Genomic DNA, 15,446 nt, shown 5'->3' with positions numbered 1-15,446 from the left:
ATTCAGGTTCAGCTCCTGAATTCTCCTGTTAATGGTCTTTTTGTCAGGGAGGTGCATGCCTTTGCCAGGGTATGCTCCTACTGTCTTGATGCAAATATCTGTTTTGTCTTGGAAGGTTAAGTACCCTGAGACTTAAGCTGCATACACACTTACCTGTTGAAAGTGTGAAACCATATATCTGAATAAGGTATTATGCATACTTGCTTACAAGTTGCTGCTTTCAATCCACAAACATTATAGATCCTGCCATCCACAAAGGTGGGTATGGTTAGGTGATACACACTAAAATCCCTCCCTTTGATAGGGTTTCCTACGCTTTTTCTATACACACCTATACAATATCTCCCACAGGAACTTGAGTACCTGTGCATGTAGGTTATAACTGTTGTTGTAATTTGTACATTAATATTATTGGACAAGTTCAGATTTTCAGACAATCAGAAAAAAGCAGGAACTGTCAGTTAAAAGTATTGCTATTTTTCTAGGGGAAAAGGTGCGGGGACACCTCCCTCGTTCTTTCAGAATGACCCTTGCCCACTTTGAAATAGGCATAAGACCTCTGGAATATGTGGGTATTTTCCTCCCTGCCTGAAGGAAAGCCACCCAAGCACACCCATTTGAGTTGGCAATCTAGAAAGCCCTGGAAGAGGAGTAGCCACATGTATAAGACTAATTGAAAGACTTAATTAAGATCAGGAGCAATATTTTTAAATTTGTCCCATTCCTTGTTTTAGAACAGCATCCATAGTGCATTGTATAATAATTAGTGTATGACATCTTTGAGCATAGAAATGCCAAAATAATTTCTCATTTCTCTATCAGGTGTCAAAGTCTTTATTGAGTTTAAAGCACATATACATTTCTATGGTAACCTCAACTTTTTATGATAGTTAAAAAGGTCTTGCTACAGTGCACATAATTTATTAATAAGAACCAAGTCTTAACTGTACTTCAAATAAATAACCTAAATATTCAAGAATTTAATTTAAAAGCATAACTGTACAATATGAAAATATAAACAATACATAAAACATAATACTCTAAAAGATATTTAGAAATAAATTTGTAATTCTGTATTATATAGACAGTGCAAGAAATAAAAAAAATTCAAATAAGCCTCTGAACTGGGAAATCATTTACTTTTACATTATCATGCAGACATAGCATTTCAAGCCATGCTGTTGCCTTTAATATGGTACTCTACATGCACACACAGGAGAAACAGCATGTGCAGCCAGAGGTTGCTTTGAAGACTTCATCATAGTCATTTCCAGAGTTACAATAGCAAGCTACTTCTCCGCTTCATATATATTAAAATCTTCAGCAATACAATCAGTTCTGATAGAAACTTCAGAGAAATCTCTAGCTGCATATAGTTTTCTCCCATGTGTGCATGAGGGTTTGAGGGATCGTGGCTGTAGTTATTAAAATTACTGTTACCAACCTTATCCAACTGCATGCTTTCTTTCCTACAGTACCTTACAAAGAGGTATTTTGTTGCATTCAAAAGTTTTAACATCTCTTCAGCAAACCAATAGGCTTTTCCCCCACCTAAAGCTTAGGAGTGTAGAACATCCAATCAAAACAATCCCAGTTAAAAACCAATATATTATACCTAATGGACTGTGATCAAGAGTCAGCCACTACCTAACCACCTTTCAAGTTCACAATTATAGATACTAAAATCAAAATATGAAATTTTGATGCAAAACAAATTTGACCACTAGTTAAGATGTGATGTAAGCAACGGTGTAGAATACAGCATAACTAGTTGTTGTTTTAAAAAAATCTATTTTGTGTGGACCTAGCGATATTTCATGTGAACTTGAGTTAATTATGAATCAGTTTTTATTCCTGTAGAAAATAAAATAGTCATAGAGGCAAAGACCAGAGAATGCAATAAACACTAAACTGTAAACACATAATTAGTCTTTTGGAGTGCACACTGACATTGCAAGAGCTTGTTCAACAGACTTCGGCAACAAGACTACGATAGGTCACAGCAGCATGAGATCACATGGAAAGCACTGAACAATAATACTATCACACACCAACACCTCCTAGCAATCAGGTAACTGAAGGGAAACATCTCTTCTCCATGAGATGCTTTCCTGATCAAATGCTGCTCTTTTTAATGCCTAATTTAATGTTCCAATAGTCTTAAATGTGTGTGCTTTATCTGTTGGCTTAAAAACTACTCTTTAGCCGTTATAGGTCCAGAGTTTTACAGTTCTGTCTGCAGAAGATGACAAGAAGGAAAGATCTTGTGTATGCCATCTGCACTGAATCACTTTGTCTTTATGCTCCCCTACCACCATTGTTGGGAGCTGCTTGGTAAGGTCCCCTGTGAAAAAGAAATAGAATCATTATTGTTTACCTGAACTTTTTACAGAATCACCATTCACTTCACTTGATTGCATTTACAACTTTTACATCACATCCTGATAACTCAGTAACTCATTAAGGTCGGTTCATATGCTGCCAAGGGGTAGTGAAAGCAGCAGCACAGATGATTTGTTCTTCTTTCCCCATTTCTACCTTTACAGCACAAGGCTATACATGTCTACTGAATTGAGGGGAGCTTGCTCCCAAGTAATTCAGCATAATTCCAATGTGTAAAGAACTTGCAGGCCTCAATAGCAACAACCACCTTGCGCTTCAGAAGCCCTCTGAGGTGAACAGATCTTGCTCACAAATCCCACTTCATACTTTCTAGAAGTAGTAAAGTTTGAAGCAGCAGCTACCCATTGTATTTCTTTCTCTGCCTTCTGGTAATCCATGAAATTGTCTTAAAAAATGAAAAATGAAAACTCCCTGTTGTTTCATTGCTGATTTAGCAGTTAAATTACCTTGCAAGTCTGTCACTTTTATTTTCATATCATAAGAACCCGTGAGAAGGTAATGAGCCCCAGGGGAAAAGCGGACAGAACGGACATCACTGGAATGAGGATGGTAACTCTGCACCATTCGCCCTCCACGAATATCATACAGCATGCAGCTGGAATCCTCCTGGCCTGTAGCTAGAAGACGACCACTAGGATCTACAGCTACTGATGCCACAGCACTGCCTGCAAGGAGAAATCCCATAAATGAAATCAGTACCATTTCTCTAGATAAGGTGTGTGTTGTTTACAATAAAGATTTTTTAAAGAAGTCTTTATAAAATATAGATCAGAATAAAGGTAGATGCATTTCCAGGCATCTGATACAATTCAGCATAGGGACCAGGGGAGATGTAACTGAGCCAAAGCATGTGCTATTGAGATAATCATTATTCTTCCCCTGCCTTTGCATGCCTGCCTTTTCTTCCATTTCCCTGTTTATTATAGGTTGTAAGTCCCTTGGGGCTGGGGCCTTCCATACCTGTTCCTTGGCGGGGGGGGGGGGACCACATGTACATAGATGATATGATATGATATTAATAAATCTTTCTAACTGTACTATCACTTAATTGTTTACTTGTACTGTCATTTAAATTTAGATAAATATGGCAGATATGGTTGTTTATCCTTGCAGATCTGCTATAAATGTACTTTTAACTAACAGCAAACACTGGTTAATGTTTCAAACAAGTTCTTCTGTATGCTAAAAAACAATCTTCAATACCAGTATGAGACAGGAAATGGACCTAACCCTTGGCTCCTTAAAAACTGGCAATCATTGCCTTTATTTTGCTGATAAAAGGCATCAGATAAATTTTAGAAGGATTGCTAGCCTTTGCACTTACTCATTTTAAAATCTGATGTCCCTCTCTTCATCCAAAGACAATAGCGTGGGTTGCAACAATACATGAAGCAGTCAATAGTTTAAAAAAATTAAATCAGCAACATAGTAAATTAATGTGAAAGTTTTATAGAGGGCATTCCCCTACACCAAAAAAGTCTGATTGAAAAAGAAGGTTTGCAGCTGGCCCCTAAAGCTGAAAAGTGGTACAGCCACACCTCCAGGAGTTAGTGCTTTCTATATCCAGGGTCCTATTACTGAAATGGGCCCTTGTACCTTGTGAACAGAAGTTAATTTATGTGAATTTGTTTCCAAATATTTATGCACAGAACTTGCTATTTTCCAAGCAGCAACTCTACTGGCCAACCATGGCAAGGATTTTTTCTTGGCTTCATCATCAGTAACCTTACCAGTTCCATGAAAAGTTGTTCCAACAACGCGAACACAACTAGGTACTCTGAGATCCCAGAATCGTACGGTCTTGTCTTGGGAGCCAGACGCTATCATCCATCCACTCCATGTATAAAGTGCTAAAATGTGACCTGCATGTAAGGAATTTTGATTTGTATTAATTATTAATAGAAATATTGATATTATTACATTGATGATTAAAATTATGGATATATTAGCTAGGAATGCACGTTTGTCAGCAAAATGCACTTTTGTCATACAAGTAAGAGAAATGACACGTTCTACATGTAACAAGGGTAGTTTTGCCAAAATTTGCGAATTTACACAGTAAAGTGTACAATGTGGTACATTTTAAACTTTATTAAAATGGTTCATCAATCCAGCAACACACACTGTTTGTTGTTAGTAAAACTGATTGAGACCAAAGGCTACCAAAGCTTGACCAGAAACGTACCAGTATGACCACTCAAAGCATGGAGGCCTTGCCCTCGCTGGCAGTCTGTTGTATAAATATTGCAGTCCCCAGCTCCAGCGCTTATTAAAATGGCACCACCACTTTCGGGACCTTCCATAAAAGCTAGATCCCTAATGGTTCCATCATGCATGCTGAATTCCAAATCTGGCCCTAAAACAGATGGAGAACAGAGTGAACAATTATCACACACAGAGAGAAAATTAGGAGTTTTATAACCATTCAGGACACTACTTAATGTTAAAACACAGCAACGTTTGAGTCTAACCAAACTGTTTACAAAAAACAAAACTCTCAATCCCACACACAGAAAAATTGTGCCAGTCTGGTATCGGGTTGAAACGTACCGCACTACAGAATTACTGCCTTCAGGTAGGTAGATGGCACAGTATATAACAAAAGTTATACATTTATACAATGGTTTACATTTATACTACTACAACTGGTCTGGTTTTTATTATAAAAAAATCTTCCAAAGATTTAAAGCTAAGGTTCTTAATTTTTTTAAAGCTTTCTTACAATACCATAATCTTTATTGTCAATGTCCCATACAGAACAACGAAATTGAAAATCTACATCATACATTCTGAAACCAACAAGCCTGCTATCCCAGCTATCTCAGCCTGGTTAGCCCGCTAAAAACTCTGATACCCCATAATTAAATACATAAATACAAATATTCTCCCATAGAGACGTTACACTGTGTTTAAAACCAAAATCGCATTTGAATAGAAACTGTTTCTCAGGTGGCTAGTCCTAGTCGTTATAACCCTGTACCTTCTTCCAGAAGGCAGAAGCTGAAAGAGATCATTTCCGGGGTGTGCACTATCCTGCACTATCTCTGCAGCTTTCTTATGGCACCTGGAAGCATAGATTTGATCCAAGGTGGGAAGAGTGCACCCAATTAATTCTCTCCGCAGTCTTTACAACCCTGGACAGCATTGCTTTTTCCCTGACCATGCAGCTCCCAAACCACACACACAGACCATAAGTTAAGAACAACAACCCAAGATGGTGGCGCGTGCAGACGCTGCGACTGACAGCTCCTTGGAGAGGAGTCGGGGTTTGTTAGGACAAATTATTTATAGCCGATATGCAAGCTTTCTCATCCCCTAAACAATGCAAGAAATTATATGCTCTTAAGTGTATAAAAAGTCAATTGTTACAAGCAATTGTAACAACAGTTTGTACTTACCTGTTGCATTGCAGGTGTCTGCATTGAAAGGTAGCACTTTAACATATTTGTCATTGGAACCAGTTGCCAGCAATTGTCCACAGGGACTCCAGGCCACACAATAGATTGATCCTTTGTGATGTTTGTTCCTTTTGAAACGTACCGCGGGCTGCTTAGGAGTGTTACTATCACTAGGGGGGGGCAAATGAAAGTGAGATGATTTAGTGCTTTTGCATGTCTGGACAGGATCTGTAACAAAAGGCTAATAATTCTACTCTTTTGGAAGGATAGAGTAATTAGCAAATATTTTAAAACGACATAACTGCATTTAAAATTATTTATCGTTTCTTTTGTATTAAAAATATGAACTATAGAAAGGGTCCCTCTTCTAAAGTGATGCACTTTTAAGGAGAGTGTGTTTTTCGTGAGCATGCAAAAAAGCCTACCTTCAAAAGGCTTATATTAATTGTTTTAATGAGCTGTAAAGTGCTTTTTAAAAAATGGTGCAGAACACAGCTGCCCAGCTCCTACTGGAACCTTCTGTAGCAAGGCAGGTGCTCTGCCATTGAGCTAAGGTCCTTCTCCAACATTTAGAAACCCTTTAAATTAATAGAAATACATTTTAAATGAAACACACAATAAACAAATGGCTTGGTGGGAACAAGGTAACTTCTGCCCAATACCACTGTCCTTGTCCAATATGGGATCCCAACACACTGTTCTTAAGAGAACCTGAGAGATCTAATTATCAATCTCTAATCACTAATCTAGTTTTGCCTTTAGCAGAATGTAGGGAAATCCATACTTTCTAAACTTGTAAAATCATTTCCCTCACCAATGCACCTGCCTACCAGAAGTTCAGCTGAGACAACAGAATTTAATTAATTAAATCAGAATTTAATTAAAACACAACAGACTGCTTCTGGCACTACCGCAGCTAAAGCCAAGCCACTTTGTTTTCAGATTACAGGAGTCTCCTTCAGATGTGCACATTCAGCATTAACTGAACAAAGGGGATCCCAGCCTGCATCCCCATTTGCCAAAGCAGGGTGCAGGCTAGGATCCAGTTCCTGATAGGGGGGGGGGGCTTCTGCCCACCTATCAGGAAGGGCACGGCAGTTCCAGTTCCCATGCTGGGGCTCCAGTGAAGCCTCTGCTGTCCTGCAACACCGCCGCACCAAGAGGGGTGAGCAGACTTTCAGAACATTTAGGAAGCATGACAAACATTGGAAGGCAGCTACAGGAGACTTGCAAGACTATTGGTCTCTTCAGATTTTGACCATTGCATTAATGGAAAAGTTAACAAGGTAATAACAATAAGCAAAAAGAAACCAACAAGGGGGGCATGGGAATGAGTGCGCAAGCGCCACCCCCTGACCCTTCATGAGCACAGAAGGTTCTCTACTTCAAACAGTCACCTTCCAACACACAGAAGATGATAAGGATATTGAGGATGAAGCTAGCACATTCAACCCCTACAGTTCCCCACCACAGTACGTTTTTGTTACTACTGAATGTGCATGCCTGAAAAGCCGGGATACCACAACTTCCACTTTGCCAAAGCGAATTAGCCACTTCTAATATAACACTTTAAGCATTGTAAAGGCAAAAAATCAATGGAAAACAAAGGACTTCAAGTAATCTTGGAAGAGAGGAAACCATATTTCATGATTTTCAGATACAGTCACATAACAGTTTCCATTTCTACTGTAGTTTTTCATGTGCAAAAATCTTGTCTCTTGGAAATTGCAAGACTGCTTTAAAGTTCTTAGTTAAAAAGGTAACAGAAATAATAATCTGCCTGCCATTATTTTTCTTCTCTATCTTAATTTAACCATTATTTATTAAAGATGCAGGAAAACAGCTGATTAACAATCATTACTTACAAGCAAAAGTAGAAACTGTAAAAGCAGTGGAATCATGTAAATATTTGGCTACTGGACAGTTTAAATAAAAGCAAGATGCTAATAAGGCAACTGAAAGCTAATACAACCAAGAAGCTTTTAGTGATAGCAGATTTTTTTTTAAAAAAGGTCATGCTGCAGAAGCTGTAAAGTGAGGCTGTTGTAATGAAGAGTGAAAGCAGAGGAGTACAAAATATGGAGAAAGTGGTATACTCAAGTAGTTATGGAGCAGGCACATAATACAAAGCCAAAAGAAACAAAGCCAAATGATCTGGCAACTCCAAAGTGTTTGTAAGAGGAAATACTGTAAATTTACTAGTTACTTTGTTGTCATCTTTACAGAGGAAGACTGCGAAGATCTGCCTAAGTCAAATACCAGTTTTCGAGGAACAGCAGAGGAGGAGCTAAACAGCATATAAGCAAACAAGTTATAAATGGACTAAACACACACACACAAAATATTCTGTAAGAGTAACATATTTATGGCTTTTTAAATTTCACAAGGTGAAGGCTGGCTTGTGATGGGTCACATTTAAAACAGCAGCAGCACTACACTCGGCAACATTTTATAATGCAAACAGCCAACTCCCTGAACAAACATCCCATCCTACTACAGCGTTTGCTACCGACATTTGCTCCCATTTGCCATGCTTGCAGCCACACAAGTCCACAGAGGTGAGAAAGGTAAGCATGATACATGGAGGAGTTCAAACTACTTCATATTGTTTTTTGTTTTACTCAGATGTTTGAGCAAAAGTGAAATAGCATGGGTCCAAAAACAATTTCAAGTAATTTCACCAATTTCAGTGAAACAGCTTGCCAAACTCACTAATATTAGAACTCGCTACTGGTCACCTATGCATAGTAATTGATGTTACTATGAGCTACAGTGAACCTCACAAAAATCCTGTAAATAATAAAGTAACTTCTATTTGGCATTTATTTTTTGTTTGTTTGTTTATTTGCTAACCATAGTTGGACAGTCAAGAAGTTCACCTTACGGTAGTTATTCAGGTAGGAATCTGCTGAAATTCCTTTTTTAAGACTTCTGTTTCTGCTTGTTCTGCTTCCTATACATCAGAATATTTAAGATTGCCACTGGCAACCTCCATTTTTCTATGTACATAAAAATGTAAGGTTGTTATCGTGCAGCCCCCATTGAAGGATATGTAACCATCACAATCCTGAATTTGCAAGAGAGGGGAGCAAAGAGATGGCAGATTTAAACAACAGCAGAGGTTTGAATAAAACATGTTTGGAGGTACACAGAAGAGCTGTGAGGGAACAGACGTTGATCTGAAGGAGCTGGGGGGGGTGTAAGGCGTAAAGATTTATTTAGCTGGGTTGGCGAGCAACAAGAGCAGGGACAGCAGCCCCAAGTTCATACATAAAAAGTTGGGCAGGGAGAAAACTTTATTTTCACTACGTATAAGCTTTCACTTCAATATCAACAGCAAAACATATGGTAACTTCTCAGCAACGGCACAACAGTAACTGGCTTCCAGTTTAGCATTGGTTCTAAAATGATCTTGAGAACAGTGTGAATGTTTTGTCTGCCTTAAATTTCCTAACCATGCTTATAAAAATGCAATGAGGATAATGGGGCAAAAATTGTGTCACTTATAATGCCAATGTTTCAGATTGCTTTTCAAAAATGAAGTTATAGAATACTCATATTCTATTAATATAAGAGAGTTTTACATTTTTCAGAGTAGCCCGATTCGTGTGAAATACCTAGAGTAATATTTTTGTAGCCCTCAAGGGGTAAAGTTCCACAATAATCAATGACATGTTAAAAAATAAGAAATGGAGAAAATGAGGGTCAGAAAAGCAGAGCAGAAATGGATACAAATGTCAGACATAACTGATGGGGGACAGATTAACAATCAATAATTACTCCTACCTTGATTCCTGGAGTTCTGGATAGGCACATACTCTTAAAGTTTTAGAATTTGAGCCAACAGCATAAAGAGTGCCACTTGGATGAAAAGCCACAGCTCTGACAGCTTGTGTATCTTCTAGGGTATTGACACAAATGAATTGCTTTTTTGATTTGTCATCCTGTTGTGTCAAAAGTTACAATACAAGTGACTATTTCTCCATAGTTCTTTACAACTAGAATGCCATACATGATATTATTCTACTATTAGGAAAAGGTTGCATATCAACTCAACATACGAAAGCAACACCTGGTTTGGGCAATAGTTCAGGGATTCATAAACCGTAATTTGTGAAACTGTGAGAAACGGTCAGGGTTGAAAGCCAAAACTTAAACTCTCTACTGTTGTCCAAGGATTTCCCATGTTACACATTATGATATAATGCCACCCCCAACAATTTTGATGCATGGGGAACACACTACATTTAGAATTCTGGATGTAAAAACTAAGGGTACATTTTCACCTTCACTGGGGTGGAGTCTATTTAAATGAGATATTTGGTTGGTGTGCTTCTAAACACACTGCAATGCTTGTAGTGTGCTACTAGGTAACACTATACTACACTACACACAGGTTTTGATATTGGAATGTTCATTATCCGAAATCTCAGTTATCTAAAAACAAAAAGTATACCCAAACCTCACTACACAAACAGCTGATTCAGATATCTGAACAGCCAGAGTTTGCCCACTTCCTGACTTGCATTTATTTTGCTGGCTAGCAGCAGCCATTTAGGGCAGAAACCATGGAGGGAAGGAGAGGGATTGGACAAAGTGGGGAAAGATTGCACAAATCAACTTTTCCTTTGTTTGGCTTTTGCTGATTTGCAGCAGTTTCAGGTAGAAACCATGGCGAGGGAGGGAGGGACAGACAACGGACAAATCACAGATTAGAAATGTTCCCATGGGAAATAATTGAAATCATCAGCTCATTATGTGAATGCTCCCCTGATGAACAATTTCCTGGGAATGCACTGTCTTCAGAAAGTTGGACCTGTGTGTACTACGTGGCAGAATACAAGTATGATAAGGAACTCACATTTAGGACATTTGTGAATTTACAAAAATAATGATAATGAATGCTATATTTGCACCAGCCCTGATGCTGCAACAGTGACATGATTATACAAACTATGGCATTTAGGTAGCCTGGGCAAGAAGTTCAAGTTGCATCCATCTTAAATGCTTGGGATAAGCATGAAACAGTCACGTTCTAGTTTACAGCCTTAACATTTTTGTGTGAAATGAAAACACACTCATTTAAAAGGTCAGGTACTACAAAACACATTTTTAATATAGTTTAGTTTCCTTTTATTAGTTATGTGAATAAAAACAGTAATTTTCCTCGGCTTTCTGGGACACATGAAGCCTTATGGAAAAGATACCTAGCATGAGTCTTAAATATGGGACTGTCATTTTTTTAGATATTCCACAGTCATATCTGTTCTTGATGTCCAAGTGATTGGCAGTAAGACTATGACTATATTTTGGGGTACTCCACCATAGCACTGTACAGTTTCTTATTGTTTACCTGTCATTTTTTACATTTTGAAAAAACCAACAATAAAACTTTTTTTAGGATGGAGCCTTTTCATTGTAATGCAAGATGCTATTAAGTCCTACCTCATCACCACTTGCTCTTGTTAAATTCCCTGGAGAATCTTCACGTTGTGCTGGAATGGCACCATGCTCTGGCATTCTGTTTTGATACACAAAATTTAAATTCAAATTTAAATGTAACTTTCCCTGTTATTTACACCCATGTCACCTTCCTCTGCTTCCCCGTCCCCTTGCTTTCTTGGTGCTGCCCTCCATTCTTCTCCTTTCCCTTCTTATTCTAAATCAAGCAACAAATGTAAATTTATAATTGTCTGTTGCTAGTTATTCAGCAATAAACTGACATCTTCAAATTCTAGAGTAAATATTGAAGATATTTTTATGTGCTGCCATAATTGAAGGACATTATTGAGGAATGCCCTATGAAGAGAGTTTGTCTACGTGGAGGTAATCTGCCTGAATACTTGCCCACTACTTACTGGTTTGCCCAAGCTATGAGGACTTAAAAGCAGCCATGTTCATATAATTAAATTGTTTAAGTATTTGACTAACTTGGGGGGGGGCAGGTTCCCCTGGACCTCTGAAAAAGTGGCCTGTTTTGCTTTTAAAGTAGCAATTTTAAGGAGAAAAGTTTATGGGGATGATGAGTTAAATTCTTCAGGGTAGCAAATTCTTATCTGATGGATAACTGTGTAATGTATTTTATTCTGTTTTATGTGTTTTATCTTTAGTAATAGCTTCAAGTAGACTAAATAATTAATGCTTTTTTGTACAGCTCATGAACAAAGTTCTCTGAGCAGTTCACAAAAGTTATGAACCAAATATATAAGAAAATATCAATGCAATGCTCACAAAACCATTAGATATTCAGTATAAAACAGCTACACACTAAAACAGTATAATTAAAAAGATCCCCACCTGGCACCAAAGACCACAATGCAAAGACCAGACAAACTTCTCTGGTGAAGGCACCAATGCAGCACAACTCAAAAGGTCCTTCCTCCCCACTTCTCCCCATCTGATGGGCACACCTGGAGATTGCCAGCTCTTCAGTCCTTTAGGTAGCCTAGACCCAAGCTATTTAGGTCTTTAAAAAGTTAACAACAGCACCTTGAATAGGGTCCAGAAATACAGTGGAAGCCAGTGCAGATGACAGAGCCCAGTCTACTGAATATGGCAAGTTAGAACTGTTGTGGGCCCCAACGGACAATTATGTAACTATGTGATTTTTAACCCTGCCTGACGGAACAGTCCAGGGAGGGGAAAGTATACACAGAAAGAGGTTTTTGTGGGGCTTTGTTTGTTTTTTTTATTCAGGGGAACAGAAAGGTTAGGAGCTAATTGCATGAGGGGGAAAAGCCCGTTAAATTAAAGGAGGGGTAAATAAAAACGGATTAAGCCAAAGTGGTCGATATCAGGGCAGAGAGTTGAAAAGAGAGAAAGAGGAGTGGCTGCTGAAGGGAGAGAGCAAGGCTGACAGAAAGGAATACTGACCGCTAATATATAATTTTTTTATTATTAATTTTCATTTAAAAAACCCCAAAAGTCAACAAATCAATAATACCCGCACAACAATAAACAACAACAAAATAATAATAATATAGTTTCCATTACAATCCTTCATCATCTTGTTTATATCCCTCCTATATATACATGTTGACCTCCTCCCCCCCCCCCCCCCGATTTCGGGCTTCATGGAAAAGCTTCTTTTTTGCAGTTTTGTTATTAATTATTTACACGTCGTAAGATGTATGTCAAACCTGCTATGGTTTTTAAGTTTCTAAAATTTTCTTCAATGTATGTAAAAAACTTACTCCAGTCACTAATAAACTTTGTACCTTTTTGGTATCTAATTTTTTGCGTCATATTTGCTAGTTCCGCATATTCAACTAATTTTATTTGCCAATCTTTGACAGTTGGAATATCCAAATTCTTCCACTTTTGTGCTATTAATATCCTGGCGGCCGCTGTTGCATATTGAAATAATGTCTGATCTTCTTTTTTAATTTCATCTCAAATTATTCCCAACCGCTAATAGACTTTGAGAAGAGGCTCTGCAAACTGCTTCTTCAGGCAGGAGAGAAAAAACAGAGAGAGACACCTGCCTCCCAGAATTCTATGTTCTCCTGCCTCATCGCCAGATGAGATCATACAATGAATGGATTCCAACCAGCACAAATAGACTGAAAACACTCCAGGAAATGAATGCTCACTTGCTCCTTGTATGTTTACTTGTAAAAATTTTATCCAAATTTGGGATGGGTGGTATCCATTACTCCTATTTTGCTGGTGCAAGAGATGTGGGCTAGCAGAAATGAACTTTCCCCTCCTCTCTTCAGCAACTCCCTGTGTGCAGCCTCCAGATCAGCTTCAGGGAAGATTTTGGTGGTGCGGGTGAGGAGGAGAGGAAACTCCACTGCTGCTGCTCTGGATACAGTCAAAAGTATTCTACCAAATGACTGAGCAAGGCACAATATGTTGCGAGGGCGGCACATCAAATTGATCTGCATATTATTAATCTTAGTTCAGAAGTAGCACTGACATGCACAAGAGTGTTCCAAGTACTTACATTTTATTTCCATGGACAGGTGATTCTTCAAGAGAGGGTATCTGATTAGTGGACCCAAGTTTCTGAGGTGTGCTTGTACTGAACTGTACATTAGCATTTGCTGTTCTCTGACTAGAATCTGGAAGGATGGATACGGTTCCTTTGCTGCCACTGCAATGCTGGTTTAGTGTTTGCACATCATTTCCCAGATTGTCAATTCCCATATTTAACTCCCCCAACTTCTGAACAGACCTGCAGGATAACATTAAAAAAACATAAATGAAGAGCTATGAAAGCATAATTACTATTACATTCAATGTAATGTTGTCATCAATATGGTATTTGGTTAATAAGACTTAAGAAAGGCATCAAATCAATACAAAAAGAACGTCATCACATCCTATCAGCAGATGCTGGGGAATTTACTGTGAAAGTCATTTTATAACAAAATTATACTGAAAATTATAATCAGATTTGAAAATATTCTTTTTAGCGACTGTCAGCATTTATTTCAAAGTAAATTCCATTGACTCTAGAGTAAGGCTAAGATTGTAGTCTTTGCTATTGAACAAATCATGGCCTGAAAACCACAAAGATATCATAGCCAACCTGTTAAGAAACTGCTCTGTAAGATTTTGCTGTGCATCTGAACCATCCTCCTGGTTTACCCCTCCTTCTAATAACATTTGCTGATATAGTTGTCGCTGTTGCTCCTTCTGTTCTAAGTGCTGCTGGTATCGTAATCGCTGTCGGTAATATTCCTGAAATTGGTCTGTTGAATCACGAAGCTAAACAAGATTTGACATAAATAAAAGCTTAGACATCATCATTCTCATTACAGTTCTTTATCACCACGCCAATAAAACTTTACATTACCAGAGGCAGGAAAAAAAGCAATGGCTCTTTACTTAAGTGTAACACAGCATTAAACATTTGGTGGTGTATGCTCATTCTGTCTTTTACCTCACCTGGAAAACATGAAGACACACCTGTAAACTTACTGAAAGTGGTTGTTTTTTTAAAACAAAACAAAACAAAACAAAACAAAACAAAACAAAACATAAAGGCTTGGAAAATCATGAACAAAATTCTAGAATGCATAATTTGATTTTAAATGGAAATCTCCCATGACTAGACAACAAAGGAAACACATTTCTACATTTGCTGCTGCCACAAATTTTGTGTTCACTTGCCAGCTCAAAAATTTTGGTCAAGGCAATCAAGTTTTAAAATTTATTGCTTCGTAAAGGTAGATACTGAATGGAGTGGGAAGAAACATTTTGCAAGCATGTTACAAGGAAAACTGCAACCTCACCAAGTATACCAAGAACGTATGTTGTCCTATATACTTGCCCAAATTAATGGCAGGTCTGCTTATATGCCACAGTCACAACTTTTATCTCATTTTGTACTGCAAGCAGGCAAGCTTCAACAAACAGGCATGAAGTCCTAATGCATGGGTAGGCAAACTAAGGCCTGGGGGCCGGATCCGGCCCAATCGCCTTCTAAATCTGGCCTGTGGACGGTCCGGGAATCAGCATGTTTTTACATGAGTAGAATGTGTCCTTTTATTTAAAATGTATCTCTGGGTTATTTGTGGGGCCTGCCTGATTTTTTTACATGAGTAGAATGTGTGCTTTTATTTAAAATGCACCTCTGGGTTATCTGTGGGGCATAGGAATTCATTCACCCCCCCCCCATCAAAATATAGTCTGGCT

At 38.2% G+C, this 15,446-nt stretch overlaps 1 protein-coding gene and 1 long non-coding RNA gene across 5 annotated transcripts in view; one reads left to right on the top strand and one right to left on the bottom strand.

Annotated features, from left to right (window-relative positions):
• Positions 1 to 803: 803 nt before the first annotated feature.
• WDR47 (WD repeat domain 47) overlaps positions 804 to 15,446 on the bottom strand; it is a 38,682-nt gene continuing 24,039 nt past the window's right edge. For 2 of the 4 annotated variants that reach the window (XM_028732597.2, XM_028732600.2), the window contains 10 exons: positions 14,338 to 14,516; positions 13,750 to 13,980; positions 11,247 to 11,322; positions 9,588 to 9,745; positions 8,008 to 8,088; positions 5,802 to 5,971; positions 4,589 to 4,759; positions 4,134 to 4,265; positions 2,850 to 3,068; positions 804 to 2,344 (listed from right to left, as the gene is read on the bottom strand). In XM_028732597.2, coding sequence (XP_028588430.1) covers positions 2,202 to 2,344; positions 2,850 to 3,068; positions 4,134 to 4,265; positions 4,589 to 4,759; positions 5,802 to 5,971; positions 8,008 to 8,088; positions 9,588 to 9,745; positions 11,247 to 11,322; positions 13,750 to 13,980; positions 14,338 to 14,516 — 1,560 coding nt within the window. In that variant the 3' untranslated portion in view covers positions 804 to 2,201. Of the gene's footprint in view, positions 2,345 to 2,849; positions 3,069 to 3,900; positions 4,266 to 4,588; positions 4,760 to 5,801; positions 5,972 to 8,007; positions 8,089 to 9,587; positions 9,746 to 11,246; positions 11,323 to 13,749; positions 13,981 to 14,337; positions 14,517 to 15,446 lie in introns of those variants that run through there. The other 2 variants (XM_028732598.2, XM_077928392.1) reach the window with 2 other exon arrangements.
• Positions 2,195 to 8,626, top strand: LOC114598679 (uncharacterized). The gene is made up of 4 exons (XR_003707119.2): positions 2,195 to 2,334; positions 2,886 to 3,118; positions 4,053 to 4,271; positions 8,027 to 8,626. It is a non-coding gene; the product is annotated as an uncharacterized LOC114598679 (long non-coding RNA).

This window comes from Podarcis muralis, chromosome 5 (assembly GCF_964188315.1).
Source record: "Podarcis muralis chromosome 5, rPodMur119.hap1.1, whole genome shotgun sequence".
NCBI classification, from domain to species: Eukaryota; Metazoa; Chordata; class Lepidosauria; order Squamata; family Lacertidae; genus Podarcis; species Podarcis muralis.
The sequence above is the reverse complement of the archived record's forward strand: the minus strand, read 5'-3'. Positions and strand labels throughout refer to the sequence as shown.